We start from the raw sequence: 15,993 nt of genomic DNA on the forward strand, positions 1-15,993 counted from the left end.
AATAGAACTTCCAACCTGCAGCTTATAGCTCAATCCAAGCTGGCTGAAGCCAGGCTCAAATGGTCTCTTGTGCCTTTGAGCTCCATGTGGGAATCAGGGGTAGGGTGAGATGGCTCGCCACACTCTTGACCTTCATGGGGAGATGGGGGGTGGAGCAAGCCTGGATGGCCCTGCTCCTGAACTCATGTGGGGATCGGGGGTAGGATGAGCTGGCTCACCACATTCTTGACCTCCATGGGGAGATGGGGGGTGGAGCAAGCCTGGCTGGCACTGCTCCTGATCTCCACATGGAGATGGGTGATGGGGTGAGCCCTGCTTGCTGGCGTGCAACTGTACCCCACTCCAAACCTCCCAGAGTTCAAAATGGGGCACAGTTGTGAAGGGGGCACTGCCCTGCTGTGTGCCCTCATGAAGTGGCACCCACAACTCCAGCCCCCCCGCCCCTTTTCCACTGGGAAAAAGTTGTATATCCTCCTCTTTTGGAAACTGTGGGGATTCTCTCATCTGCAGTGAGTTTGGCAGTGGGAAAAACCTGTGTGCAATTGAGAATCTGAACTGAAGGGAATGTTACCTTACTGTGGATCAGACCACAGTGCACAAATGGCATGATTCTGTTCTCTAGTTTAGTGGCCATGGCTTTAGCCCCAAATGTGATTTTTTTTTCAATATACAGTAGATTATATTCATTGTTTAAAAAACATTTGTGCCGTTTCTCCAGAAACCTGTCTGAGGCAGCTTACAAAACAAAACCAGTAAAAAGAAAACATTAAATGATATTAATTAAAATCTAGCCCAGCTTAAAACTATAGATCACAAAAACAGACCACCAACAGCTTAATAATTTCCAGACTAAAACAGTTCTAAAAATAAACTTTTTAATTAAAAGCCTAGGTGAACAGAAATGTTTTGGTCTGACTCCTAAAAGAAATCTTGGGGGTACTCAAAAGGGTAGGCATTCCTGAGAGAAGAAATCCCTACTGCTTCATTTCTAAGGGCAGTGGTGCAGAGAGCAGGGCTTGTGAACTAGATCTTAACTGAATAACAAGGTCGGAAGCAGTCCTCAAAGTACCCTGGCCTGAGAACCTTAATAGGTGGAACTTTGTATTTCCTTGCCTAGGGGAGAATTCTGGTAGAACGAGCTGAAGTCCTGTGAGAACTTGCCAATCACAGGAAGAGAAAGACCCTCCTATATTTTGTAATTTTTTTCAGGGCTTGATCTGGCAAATTCCATCCCACCCCTTTAGATGGATGCTCAACAGCTTTCAGAATTCCGCCCCTTTTACTACAGTTCCCATACTGCATGGCTTCTGTCCCTACAGATCCCACAAGCAGCTTCTTTGGTGGTAGTAAAGTTGCTTAGATCCAACTCTTCTAGTCTTCACTGGACTACTTTGTTTCTTTTTGTCTTTTATTGGTTGAACTACAAATTCATCTGCATGTACGGGAACCTACCAACCATGTAAAAACCCCTGCGTGGTCTGAGGGTTGTCTGGTTTTTCTGCTTTTGTGATAAACACAGGGAGTGGCTACTTTCAAATTATACATGCAGGTAAAATTTACAACATTCAAATGGAAATGAATATAATTTAAATTGACAAGGTTTTTTTGTGATTCAAGTGTAAGGAATGCTCTCTGTGCCAGACTGTCCATGAGACTTCCCATCTTCCAATGTTCAGGAAAACCACCCAGAAAAACCAAAATGCACTGCAGTAATTTACAGATGTCCGTAAAAAGCATAGAAGAGAATAAAGTACACTTTTGAAAATGTCCCAAAGTGAAAATCAACAGTAACATACTCAGTTTCAAAAAAAGCTAAGCAGTAAGAAGAGCTTTTATGGGAAATTAGAGATAGCCATGGGTCAGAGATGGGATAGGGCACCTCACTCAATGTGAGCTTCTGTTGGGGGAGAATTTAGGCTTCATGGGTCTCTCTTTCAGTTTGGAAATGGGTGACAACTTTGGAGAGCCCAGTTAAAGGCATCCTCTTCCCCAACTTGAGTTTCTTATTCTTTGAGGTCACTAAATGAACCCCTTTGTTGAATGGTTTTCCATTTCTTTCCTCAGGTTCTAAAGAAGATCTCCAAGTACATCCAGGAGCAGAATGAGAAAATCTATGCTCCACGAGGGCTGCTGTTGACAGACCCAGTGGAACGAGGCATGCGGGTTGTATCCTTCCTGGCTGACCAAGGGTGAAACATAAACTCATATCTCTAACACTCATGTATGTGCAAGGTTTATTCCACCACACCCTCAGCCTTTCTTTCAACCTAGCTGACATTTTTGTTCCAAAGCATCTGGAAGACTGTCAAAATGCTGTGGGGTCATGATGGATGGTTCTCTACGTACATCAAGAAGCTGCATGGCAGACTTTAAAAATGCAAAGTTTTAGGGATTATTGAGCTGTAAAAATATACAGAAAACCGCAGTGCGCACACATTAAGTACATACTGAATTCAGTGGGATTTACTCCCATACCAGTGTAGACTGCATCCTAAAATAAATCTGGGCCAATTGACATAAAAGAGGTTGTTAAAAAGAAGAATTAAACTCGAGTAAAACATGAATGGTTGGGGAAAACGACAAAAGAGCAAGTTATCACTTTCTTTCATATTATCAGAACAAGATATTTGATGAGACAATGAATGATTTGCATTTTCGCTTGGGGCATCCCTTATCTGTGAAATGAATGCCTGACTCAGCATGAATGCAGATGAATTTCATATCATGCTGCGCCTTGCACGGCCATACATTTTTGCTATCTCTTAGGTAAGGGGTGGGGAAAAGCAATGCTGGAAGAATGACAACTGAGCCAGCAGAGCCCTTCCCACTCCTCTGATCTACTGAGCACGGTGGCTCACGCTCATTGAGAAACTCACCAGCAGAGTGAGACAGCTGACAGAGTTGTGAGGAAATGAGAAGACTGACTGTGGGTGGAAAGTGACAGCTGTGAATGTGAGTGTCTGTAAGACACTATAGGACACTTGGAAGGGGAACAGGAAAGGACAGAGAGGATTCATTGTATTTTTACTACCCCCTGTCCAGATCATTCAGTGTTGCTGGTGTATGTGAGTGTGTAAGAGAGATAGAGCAAGCAAGCAAACAGCTGCCTGAAAAGTAGACTGTAATTTGGGATTTGTACATCACATATCAAAATGTCTAAGGCTTGAAATGTTCCAAATGGCATTTTTGTAATGGGAATAGAATGGTGTTAGAACCACAAAGGAGGTTGCTTCTATAAGATATAGTATTGTAGTCCATTGCACTGATTATTGTATGAATCTTTTTCCTGAAATGTCCTCCACCTTTGTAACCTCCTTGAAGCAGCAGTGGTGTAGTGGTTAAGAGCAGGTGTGCTATAATCTGGAGGAATCGGGTTTGATTCCCTGCTCTGCCACTTGAGCTGTGGAGGCTTATCTGGGGAATTCAGATTAGCCTGTGCACTCCAACACATGCCAGCTGGGTGACCTTGGGCTAGTCACAGGTCTTCTGAGCTCTCTCAGTCCCACCTACCTCACAGGGTGTTTATTGTGAGGGGGGAAGGGGAAGGAATTTGTAAGCTTTGAGTCTCCTTGCAGGAGAGCAAGGGGGGATATAAATCCAACTCTTCTTCATCTTTTATTATGATATGTTACACCTTAGACAAGTTTGCATTGGCCGATTATGAACAAGGTATCTAGTGCACGATGGGGGTGAATGTAGGGATATATTTCCTCGAGCCCCACTGTCACTTTCCATTCTCTCTGTAGCAAGTGAGACCATAGCCCCATTATACATGGAACACTTACCCCGGGGCTTTCCACTGTGCAGTGGGCTTGTAGTTGGGTCATCTCATGTTTCCCTGTTTACATGCAAGAAGGTGTCTCATGCACAATGGGGGCGAATGTCTGTTGCAGCAAGATTTCTTATATAGACGTATTTCCTTGTGCCCCGCTTTCACTTTCCGTTCTCTCCACAGCAAGCGAGACCACTTCTAGTGCTATTTTTCGGCTGATTATGCACAAGGTGTCTGCTGCACATGGTGGGGGCGAATGTCTGTTGTGGCAAGGTTTCTTGTATGGACCTATTTCCTTGCGCCTGCATACACTTTCCATTCTCTCCGTGGCAAGTAACACCACTTCTAGCATGACTTTTAATTTGCTTCTTCACTAGAGCAGGGAGATTTGCCAGTGAGCACAGCTTTGACCAAGACATCTTCCCTCTGCCCATGGCCAGCCTTTCCATTCCTTCACATTGCTGTCCATGCCTTTCCCCTCACCCCCATTCCATGTTCCTGGCTCCTTTAAATGCTCATAACGATATATCAATATTTCAATAAATAATTTCAAAGGGTTGACTTTTGCAAGGAACAGTACAAGCAGGGTCTCTTTTGGGGTCTATCCCACATTTCCTGCTCTGCTTCCACCCTCCCTGATGATCAAGAAAGCTTTTTAAAACTTTATTTCAAATAAGACCACCATATTTTAAAACAAGCCTCTCTCTTCTCCTTTGGTAGCAGGAGGAAGAGAGAGAGAGAGAGTAGAAGGGAGAGGGAGAAAATATCAGCTCTAGTCTTGAGACTACCAGGTGTGATGAGATCTGTGCCTTTAAGGCTAAGTTGATGGGTGAAGTTAAGAGAACTGGGAGATCAGAGGCCCGGTAGAGTTCAGCAGACAAACTACGCATCACACAGCAGACACCTTGTGCATAATTGGCCTAAAAGTTGCACTAGAAGTAGTCTCGCTTGCTGTGGAGAGAATGGAAAGTGAAAGTGGGGCTGCAGAAATATGTTCGTATGAGAAATTTTGCTGCAATGGACATTTGCCCTCATCGCAAACCAGAAACCTTGTTCATAATTAATAATAGACTGTTTTCCAGTTGTTTTCCAGTTCTGTAATCCTAGAAGAGAGGGGGAGAGAATATCAGCTCTAGTCTGTTTATTCAGAGTCCTTGCTGTTCGAGTGAACTACTTTTGATATTCTGTCATTTGCATTGAGTCATAGTGAAAAAGGTGAGCTATAAATTAAATTAATAATAATATTCTTAATAATAACAACAGTAATAACACCAGCTATTGCTGGTATTATAACAACAACAACAACAACAACATTAACAGCCAGCAACACGATACCTTGCAGCATAGCTGAGCTGGTGCATTGGAGAGTGAGCCTATTTGATTGTATGTGGAGGTGGGGGGGGGGCCCACTTTGTCCTCCATTGTCTTTAACCCTTTATCTTCAGATTGAGATCTCCATCTATGAGGACCGTTGCAGCAGCTCCAGCTCAGGCAGCTCCAGCAGCAGCAGCAGCAGTGCTGGGGGTGGGGGTGGGGGCACAGGGGGCCGGTGACTGGCAGAGAGTCCTGGCAGGGATTTGTACTGCCGGGACGATAGTGTCTCCGAGATCCGCAGGCTGCGTTATCAGAGCACCCGCTTCTGAGCTCCCCCAGGGGGGTCGGGATGCCAGCAAAAAGTGTTGTGACACCCCTGGGGTTTGTGACAACCAGCAAGGGCAAAGTCATCTATCGGGGATGATTCAGCTCTGCCTGAGTGGAGCTCGCACCCACATAAGCCCACTTTCTGTGCCTAGGATCTTCACACCCTGGGGTGGGGACGCTTCCTAAGGGCTTCTGGGAAGACTGCTCCCCATCCTTGTGTCACCTGTTGCTGCCCAGATTTGTCATTGTCTAAGTTCTGTTCAACTAAGCCTTGGGCACATTGTTCTGACTAACTTTGTCCTCTTGCTAAAGGTTGAATAATCAGCAAAGATCAATCCAGCATGGTGAGTTGGGATGGGAAGTAGATAGGGCTGGTGTCTGGGACCCCCTAGCAGTCCTTTTTCTGAGCATCAGCAGTCAGTTCCCTCATGAGTTTGCACTGGCAGCATCCTGGCTCTTGTCTGTGCTTGATGCTCTGCATGTCTTTCTCCTGGCACTTCAGGTATGTCATACGTTTAAAGCCCTCAAGACCCAGAGTTCTATAATTCTGCTACTGCAGTTGCCTACATTATCCCCTACACTGGTCCTGTAGAGTGCAGATACCTGTGTTGGCAACAGCATGCCCTCTCATAAGTGCCAGGTTAGCACCTGTTCCCAAATATTAAGGAACATGTCCTGTGTTCTGCATCTGTCCAGGCACTAGATAGGTATGGTTGAATAAATGAGACCAGAGGAAAGTGGGAGGTTCCATTGGGCCCCTCCTGTGGAGCAGCATCACAGATACAGATAAGGGCTGTAAATGCCTCTGAATTTGGGAGACTGCACTATATCAGCTCTGCAAACTCCAGTGGGTTCCAGCGAATTCTGCCATCCTGGAAGCTACTGGAAGATGCTGGCAATGCTTTTGGGCAGGGAGGTTCTTGTCAGTACTAGCCCAGCCCACTGAGCATCTTTTAACTATGTGTGTAAATACTGAATTTTCTCCTAGTTGACAATGCAGTATTACCACAGTCCTGTTTGTTCTGGCATAACTGACAAAGAAAAAGGAGGGTGAATCTCCAAGGTGGGCATAGTTATATCTAACCTATGGCACTTGACACCCCTGTCCCCCATCCACACTAGTATTCAACAACATCATTATATCCCTTTGCATGCACAGGTTGTTTTCTTGTTGCATGTTCCCTCCCTCTCCCTATGTAAATAGCTCATTGGGCCCTACTTGTGTTTGAGTCCCTGTCAATGGTGGGGTATAGTACAACTTCTCTGAGTCCCCATGTACCACTCTGTGAATTAAGATGGTAAAACAGGGACAGAGGACTGTACCAGATTACTTGAAGAACATATATCCAAAGAGTGAACAAAGTCCATCTCTTCCAGCTCCTTAGATGCTTCCAACTTTTCACCACAAACCTCACATATGGGCAGATGTACTTGCTGAGACTGCCCTAAACCATTCATCTCTAAACCTTGTAGAATGGTGGAGGAAGATTTCATTCTGTGATGTCCCACCAGGATAACATGGCAAAGTAACTGAATGCTTGGCCTGGGCAAACTCAGCTCGTTCATTAATGATCCAAACAACTAGATCTCAGAATGGAACCTCATTTGAGTTGGCAGGGATTTGGACAGTGAATAGACCGTGTGGAGGGAGCTGTAGGGAGGAAGGCAGATAGATAGAGGTTTGGCCAATGTGAACCTGAGTAAGCATTCCTCTGTGCAGAGATGCCTTGAGCAGCCACTCACCATGCCATATGTTGGACTTCATACATGCCATTTGGATTTGGTCTTGGCTGTATACCTCTATCTCCATATGAAAACTCCTGATTAATAAATGGCAAATGAGAGTCTACCAATGTTGTTTTCTTCATAAATGGTACATTTGCACTTGTGCATACATTTATTTCATAGCCATGTGCTTTTTGTAGTCTTAAGATTACATAAATTGCTACAAGTAATAGTTCCCATGAGTTATATCGTGAGAATGAAGAATGCCTTTCATAGATAATTTTTTTAAGAATACAGTTCTGCCTCAAAGCTTCACCCCACCATTTCTATCCAGATTCCATGGTCAGTAGAATGCAGTGACAACCGCATTTTAATGATTGTGTCTGCACTAGCTTGGAGCTACATTTCGACTCAGTCACTAGATGAGTGAGATATAAAGTTACATGTTTAAACTTATGAGCAAAGCAGAGGCGTTTTTTTTTCTTGATACTAGCCTAACATTACTCCTAAATCAATAGATTTCAAAATTGTGGTGGTATCTCCTGTTAAGAATGTTTATTTAGATGTCATATTACAACTGATGTTCAATTAACCTGCACTGGCTATGGCAGTGCAGTTATGCAGTCAAATAACTCCAAGCTAACAAAGTAGATTAATATGCAGAAGCAGGTTATCACGCCTAGAGTGCTTGTTATCTGCGAACACAGAAGGATGCTGAGTGGAATAAAAAGCCCTGCTTCTAACTTCAAGGGTTATTTCCATGGTGGTCCTTGATCAATTAGTTCATTCTCTGACAGATGGTTACCATGGATTTGGCATCATTGATTGGGCTCAGTCCAAAAGAAGTTCAGTCTATGTGAGAATGAAATCCAACATGTTCTATCTCACCGTATTCTCCAAACATGAAGGGAATTATCAAAGCTGATCGCATTGACCATGTGTGATGTGTGCATGGAGGTGCTTATTCACAGCTGGCTGCTCCATGTACGACTTTAGGGGGAAAGAATCAACAAACTCCATCGGCTTATTTGACTCTATATTTGTTTTTGTAAGAGTGGCAACACCAGGATCAGCCAACCAGAAACAGAAGCATGAACTATGTTGACAGTGATGTACGTATTAACTGCTATCAAGGTGCTCCCAACTTATGGTGACCCCATGAATTAATGTTCCCCAAAACATCCTGGTATTACCAGTCTCACTCAGATCTTGCAAACTGGGTCTTCCTTCTTTTCTTCTAGCTAAATTATGAAGGAAGGGGAAAGGCAACTAATTTTTTTCAAGGGCTTTCACATGTGCTCCACTGTGTTATTCTATGAATTAGTTCCTATATGCATGTTCATCACCTGCATGCATGAAACAACATCACAGATCAAAACACTGCTGTCAGAGCATTTAGCTCACCTCAATCACTATATTCCCAAGGGAGTGAGTTCACACTTTCAGCTGTGAGCCATGAAGTGACACTTTTGATAGCTGAGAAACTGAATGATATATACGCATGTGTGATTGCACCTGTGAATTTTCTCCCCTCAGCTGAAGACTTCACAAGTGAGGAAATGTTAATATTCCTTTGGGGATTTACACCTTCAGGATCACATAGTCCAGGACAATTCCATACTGATAATACTGAAGGGTCTCAGGTTTCATACTTCTGCTTTGGCATAGGTGAGCGGCAGCTGCTGGTGCTTTATTGTATCTCCCAATCTTATTATGTTTTTTATTAGCCATAAAAGATGCTGTGGATTTTGCATCAAACTCACCTAGTTCAACTGTTATTATCAGACATAAGTTGATCCCTACGTCTGTTTGGTTTGGCATTAAATGCTGGCCAACCAGGTTTGCATAAGTATTTTCAAAACTGCACAAAACCCTGCTGATCCAAAAGGATTAGCAACCTTTAAGGTCACTGAGGCCTGTTTAACCACAAAGGGTCCACTTTTAGAAGTTGAGGGCACCTTGGGAAACCTGACACAGAGTGGTGGGCACAACCACTAAATGGCTGCCACAGGAGGCAGTGCCAAACCAGCACAAAATGTCAGGGACTGAGAATATGTGTAATGTCCATAAGTCACTCTTCAACATTTGAGACAGAAGCTCTGCTGAACATGTTGCCTTTTAAAATGAATATACTGTTTTGAAAATATTTTGATGCATACACACAGCTTCCCTTCAGCCATAAAGTTAAGGTTCTTGTGCTGTGATGGCAGCTGCTACTGAAGCAATGTTTTGTTTTTGGATCTACATTGTCCATTAGACAATTGTCAATCAGAAGTGCAGCAGGGCAAAATCCCCATCTGACCCCACCCACTTTTTAAAAACACTGGTTGAGTGCCAGAAAAAGTGACAGCAGGTGTCATGGTGTCCAGTCCACGAGAGTCATGTTGGGGACCTCTAACTTAGAGAGCACTGAATGGACTACTTTCACATGTGCATGATTCTCCATGTCACTCCAGGTAGAGACATTCATCGTGACAAAGAAGCATCCACAGAAAAGTTTTCTTTGATCTGAGATTGCAAATGCCTTAACAGACCAAGTGCTCGGGAGCAACAGCTGCAGATGGCCATTGCTTTCACATCCTGCATGTGAGCTCCCAAAGGCACCTGGTGGGCCACTGCGAGTAGCAGAGAGCTGGACTAGATGGACTCCGGTCTGATCCAGCTGGCTTGTTCTTATGTTCTTATGTTCTTATGTCCCAGCCCTTCTGCACTGTCATTCTCTCTTCCAAAAGGGGGCTTTTTCAAGCTTCTTTAAAATCAGCAATTGTTATTGCAGTAGTGCAAACGCATATTCTAATGACCTATTGTGGTGCATATGTTTTTGAATTGTCAGCATTCATTTATAAAAAGTAGGTCTGTAGCCCTTTTTGTTGCAGAGATTTAAGGGGTTGCACCTTCACCTTTATAGCACCACAACAAAGAATCAAGGAAAGGGTGGAGAAAACTGTCATGTGCTCTGTGGGTGTGTGTGGAAGAACAGCGAAGCGACCTATTTAAACAATTGCCTGCTGAGTGGAGCAGAAGCACAGCAAGAAGTAGAGGAAATAACTCAACTGCACTGTCTGGGAATAGACATCAATTGCACTAAACTGTGCCATTAGGCAGGAACATGGTGAAGCAATATGACAAACCAGGGATGAATCACAATTCATCCCAAGATTGGCATATGGCAAACATGACATGAGCTGAACTGATTACTACCCATCCTACCTACATAAGGCATCAGCCATATCTACCTCTTAACCAAAGCAAAATGTTTACCTAGTCTTGCAAACTTCAGTCAGAAGACAAATGTCCTTGAATTTTCCTGTATAGTCAGAAAAGGGCTAATAGAGCAGCTTATATTCAGAATACACACCTTGCCTGAAATCTACAGCAGGATAAGGAGCTCCACTTTATAGCTTAGTAGCATGTGTAAGTGGAATATGCTGTTGTGGAAACTGCACATTATTTGAGAAAAGTGATCTGGGTAATACAGAGGGCTTCCTCATAGAAACCTGCAGAACTACTAACCTGGACGGAGTGGCTCCAGAAGACCTGGGCTGTGGGAATCTCCAGTTCTTTCCAGTTGCTCTTTCCACAAACTGTCAGAGTCGATGCTGTTGTGTTTAGTGTCATCCACTAGGGCAGGGGTCTGCAACCTGTGTCTCTCCAGATGTCCATGGACTGGAAGGGGCTGATGGGATTTGTAGTCCATGAACATCTGGAGAGATGCAGGTTGCAGAACCCTGCACTAGGGGAAAGCATTCTTGAGCCCATAGCATTACTCCTTTAAATGATTGCTGTTAGATAACGGGGATATTACACAGGATCAGCAGGCAATGAATTAGAACAGAATGAAGTAAGCGTTGGACTTGGAACTTCAAGACTATCACTTCTGACATTTCTCCTGAATTCTCTGTGTATGTATGTAAATAAATTGCAGAACCATTTGTGGGAGAAGAAGGAAATTGACAGATTTTTGTATTTCTGAATTTTCACTAACAGGAGTGTTCTTCACTTTGCTAAACTGGAGTAAAGGAAGAAACTGTGACCCATAGAATGGCATTATAATGTATAACCCAAAACTTTTCTCTATATACCCTAAATCCCCCAACAGATCACATTTACATGTGAGAAATTGACAGATAAGATGTGAACCTCTGCTTGACACAAGAATATATATGACCCTGTAATTCTTATAAATGCAGAACATTTGGAACTATTGTAAAATGTTAAATTGAAGATATATGATCAGATACATGTGACATCACCGAAAAGGTATTAGCATCACAAACTTGAGTCAGTGTGATCTGAGCTGTAAATTAGGTTGCCCATCCCACTGGCATCAGCTCAGTCTACTTACACTGATTTCATTTTGTGACTAAAAGCAGCTTAAATCCAATGTTTTGGCTTAACTGGATTATGGGCCCAGCTGTTAGCAGACAGACATTATTAGTGTGATAATCAGCGTGCGTTACAGACATCATGATGCTTTGTGCATGGCTTGTTGATTAGAGACCTATCAGCACAATCTCAGCTTATGAAGTCACACGGCCATCCTTAAACTTCTTGACAATCAGCTCTGTAATTTCCATAATTTCCATTACTTCCACAAACACGCAGTGATAGTAAGCATCTGCAGTGAGCAGGAAAATTGCAATGGGAGCCCAAATGAGAATGGCCGAGGTGACTGTGATAGACAGTTACTAATATTTTAGCTAATATCTAGAAAATCATTATGGTGGCAATATCTGTTGAGTTTTCTCTTGTCTAGATTAAGGTGCAGTCATTTTAGTTCTACCCAACGGCAGCCCTGTTTGACTGCAGGGTAGCTCAGGTTTTCAGCTTTTAGGAAATAATTCATCCAATGACCGTTGCTTGAGAACTGTCATTTTCCTAATAAAAATGACCACACACCCATTATGTGACCAGTAAACCTTCTGGGATTTCTTGCTCCAGCTCAGTCCACTGTCCTTAAAAGTGCAAGCCTTGTGTGGACTTTATTCCTAAGGCAGCATCACCTTTCTGCAGTGCAAACCAAGCTCTAATCTACCAAAATCAACCAGAAGGACATCCATACCAGGTGACAAGGGTCCTTACTTGTTGTTTTTCTTGACCTCTTTTTGCCTAATTTAGATGGAAACATCTGGATTATCTAACCTAACTGGATGATCATCTAGTCCTCCAGCCCAATGAAGATGGCATTCTCCAGCTAGCCCTTTTCTGAATAACAGGCATTCCCTAGTGCAGGGGTCTGCAACCTGTGGTTCTCCAGATGTTCATGGACTACAATTCCCATCAGCCAATTGGCCATGCTGGCAGGGCTGATGGGAATGTTGTCCATGAATATCTGGAGAACCACAGGTTGCAGACCCCTGCCCTAGTGGATCCACCCTGTGGATTCACCAGATCCCAAACATAAATGAGGGGGCGAGAGAAATGAATGGCCTAGCTTGGGCTGTAAGAGAATGACTGTGATAAGATCTTTTAATGTCATTTCAGGAATAAAGTATAAATGTTTGTTTCATGATTCATGAGATGAAGTTTGCACTGGGCTCAAAGTGATGATGACTGGGATCTGAAATTCACCACTCTCTAAGCTCAAGTTTGCTTTATTCTAGTACACCTGCAGCTGGAATCCATACATGGTCTCTAATGAATGGCCCATTACATAGCCAACACACTGGTGGGTACTCCTGATTCCAGACAACTTTGACAAGTAACTGAAAGTGGAAAATGGAAAATTTTCATTCCAAATTTTTCTCAGTTCCAGATTCTCTCTTTCTCAGTATCACAGAAGGATCTCTACAATGATGCTGATCTAACCATGGAGGGGTTTTGTAAGGATTCCTGAAATAATGAATGTCAACAAATATTAAAAGTGCTACATAAACCAGACTATTATAAATAAATTTAAGCTAGAAATAGCACCTTTCCTGACTGTTTGTCTGCACTCTTGTATCCCAACCCTTATTTAAGTCAATGTGTTTTCATATTTTGAGCAATTGGTCATACATTCGGTAAATTCATTTTTGAATCTTCTGCTTTTGGTTTTTATTGCTGGCTGCATGAAAAAAACATGTCACAGTGATCCACAAGGGACTGGAAATTCTGGATTAAATCAGTAACAAGAAGAAACCTTCAACATCTGGATTCCCCCTTGTTTGTTATTCAGGCAGCGTTACCTTCCTGCTTATAAAATAAGCAATTACATTTTCCCTTATAATCCAGGAGGAAACAATTGGCTGGGTCACTGAAAGCTAAAAGCTGGGATGATTCTGTGAGCTTGGGCTCCCAGTTGTAATAAGGACACAGCTGTCAGTAAAGGAAAAAAATGGAAACACAGGACTTCAGCCCAGACCACAGTTCCCCAGTCTTTTCTACTGTTAGATACCACATGCTTAGCAAGATGGTTCCCTAGTTTTTGTATTGGAAGGAAGGAAACACGTCACACACAGAGGGTCACAAAAAAAAAACAATTGATGGGATTCATGTAATGAACAGGTGAGGTGTGAGCTCCATTTTTGATTCAGCAGGGGAAAGGCTATCCTAGTCCACATGACAGATTCTGCTGTGTTAGCCTGGGAGGAAACATAGCACCAAGCCCACCTGGAGGCAGTGGGATAGAAGAAATCATCTGTGTAGTGCCACCACTGGGCGATGTCAACCATGTCAACTCATAAGTACAGGTCAACACCTGCTATGTAGCTCAGATTAGTGCAAGGCAGGCCCCAGCTGAAGAACATTGGTGATACCAGTAAAGAGTAAACATTGTTTACTACACTGTGTGGGCACTCACCATTGTTTGCTGCACTGCAGGTACACTCACCAGGGCAATGTTGGCATAAAGGGCAGTTGCTCTGGGCCTTGAGAGTGCAGCCTGGAACCTTTTGCCACACAGTGCAGAAAAAAGAGTAAACCAGTAAACATTGGTGATACCAGTAAAGAGAACCAATTGTTTGCCCAAAAGGAAAAGGCTTCTGGGCACTCGTAATGGGAAGTGCCAGGCAGGGGCCAGTGCAAAGGTTTTGGCACCCTATGATTTTGGTGCACCCTCCTCATATTTGATAGAAAGAAAAGTTTAAAAAATAGAATGAAAATGCCAAGTTTAATTTACTTGGCATTCAACATTTCCAATGTGACAACCAAAAAGCCCCTGGCCCTGCCTCAGAGCCTCTCTGGTGCTGAGGCTGCAAGTGAGGGACCACCTTTAAAATCTCCCCAGGAAAGAGAAACGATAAAGGATCGATAATCCCACAGGGACATCCATGTTGTTCTTTTTGGGCATGTTAAAAATTAGCAAAATGTTGTCCCAACAAAAGCCTTTGAGGACTAGCATTAATTTCTTCAGACACCATGAGATGAAAAGGAGAGTGTTTTTTTAAAAAAGGTACATTAAAAGAAAAGTCAGCCAAAATAATAAATAAATAAATAAATAAATAATAAAAACAATAAATAAAATATACAAACCCTGGAGCAAGTCCCACTGAGTGACTTACAAAGGAAAGGATTGGAGCTTCAGGAATTTCCTGTTTTTATCTTATATTAGTCCAGTTCTTTTTGGACAGAAAAACAGCTTTGGAGAGGAAAAGAATAAAAAACAGGGTAGGCAAATCCCACATTAAAGACTGTCAGGCCCTAAAAATGGGGAGACAGGATTTCCTTCCCCTCTAGATTTTGTGAATAAGACAGTCACAAATATCTATACTGGGCGAGGCTAGGGGTGACAGAAATATGATGAATAGCTGGGTGGGGGCGGGGGGCAGGGAGGATTGGCACCCTCATGATGGTGGCTGGAGATCTTGTGAGATTACAACTGATCTCCACGAGACAGAGGTCAGTTCCTAGGAGAATATGGCTGCTTTGGAAAATGGACTGTATGGCATTATATCCCACTGAAGTTCCTGTCCTCCCCAGGCCACACCCTCCTCAGACTCCATCTCAAAAATCTCCAGGTATTTCCCAGTCTGGAGCTGGCAATCCTAGTGGAGAGAGGAAACCAGCAGGGCTGGGAGAGGGAGACTTATGGATACTTCTTGTTTGGCACTGCCTTGTTTTGGACTTGTTATACCTAAGCCAGACAGGCAAGGGGGCCTACAAATGCCATACAGGTCTGCTCTTGAAGGCACACTGGAAGAAGAGGCCAAGTTTGGAGGGCACTCTAAAGAAGGAAGAAGAGCCTATGTTTTTGGGGGGTGGGGGGCAGACTTTTCCTGACCTGTTCTCTGCAGCTGATGGGCTGATCAATTCCATACTTGAGGGGAGGGAGGTGGCAGCTTCTTTGTAGGGTGGCAAGTCCCACTTGCTCTCTTCTCTTTTTCTCCCAAACTGCTTCTGGACAGCAACAATTGCCCAGTGAGTTTTCTCAGAGGACAAGTGGAGAGAGAAAGCAGTGGCATCATTGTCACTGCTGGTGTTTCAGCCATAGATCAGCTTGGGTAGAATGGCATGGCCCAGCACCCTGCTCCCCCATTCCTTGTGCCAGCCCTGCTGCCACTAAGATGCAGGAGCCCTCACCAGGGCAATGTTGGCATAAAGGGCAGCTGTTCTGGGCCTTGAGAGTGCAGCTTGGTACCTTTTGCCACATAGTGCAGGAAGAGCAGCCAAATACTGGGGTACTTTGGGTACATCTCAAAATCTGACACGCTTGGCAACTCCCTCGGTCATTCCTATGGTCAGGCAAGGCCAGCAGCCCCATGTATTGATTTTCTCTGCATTTTTCACATGTAGAAACTAGGAAGAGGAATGTCAGTTCAGTCCTAAACACACTTGCACCCTTCTGAGTTCATTGACTCCAACAGAATTAGAACAGAGTATCTTTATTGAGGATGACACCGTGGGTCACCCAGAAGGCCAGTGGAGATTGGACTAGA

General features: G+C 43.6%; 1 protein-coding gene across 5 annotated transcripts in view; it reads left to right on the forward strand.

Moving 5' to 3' along the window:
* GOLGA7B (golgin A7 family member B) overlaps nucleotides 1-7,262 on the forward strand; it is a 44,821-nt gene extending 37,559 nt beyond the window's left edge. For all 5 annotated transcript variants that reach the window (XM_048506316.1, XM_048506319.1, XM_048506318.1 and 2 more), the window contains 2 exons: nucleotides 2,065-2,166; nucleotides 5,218-7,262. In XM_048506316.1, coding sequence (XP_048362273.1) covers nucleotides 2,065-2,166; nucleotides 5,218-5,325 — 210 coding nt within the window. In that variant the 3' untranslated portion in view covers nucleotides 5,326-7,262. The remainder of the gene's footprint in view (nucleotides 1-2,064; nucleotides 2,167-5,217) is intronic.
* The last annotated feature ends 8,731 nt before the right edge of the window (nucleotides 7,263-15,993 follow it).

This window comes from Sphaerodactylus townsendi, linkage group LG08 (genome assembly GCF_021028975.2).
Source record: "Sphaerodactylus townsendi isolate TG3544 linkage group LG08, MPM_Stown_v2.3, whole genome shotgun sequence".
Taxonomy (NCBI): Eukaryota; Metazoa; Chordata; class Lepidosauria; order Squamata; family Sphaerodactylidae; genus Sphaerodactylus; species Sphaerodactylus townsendi.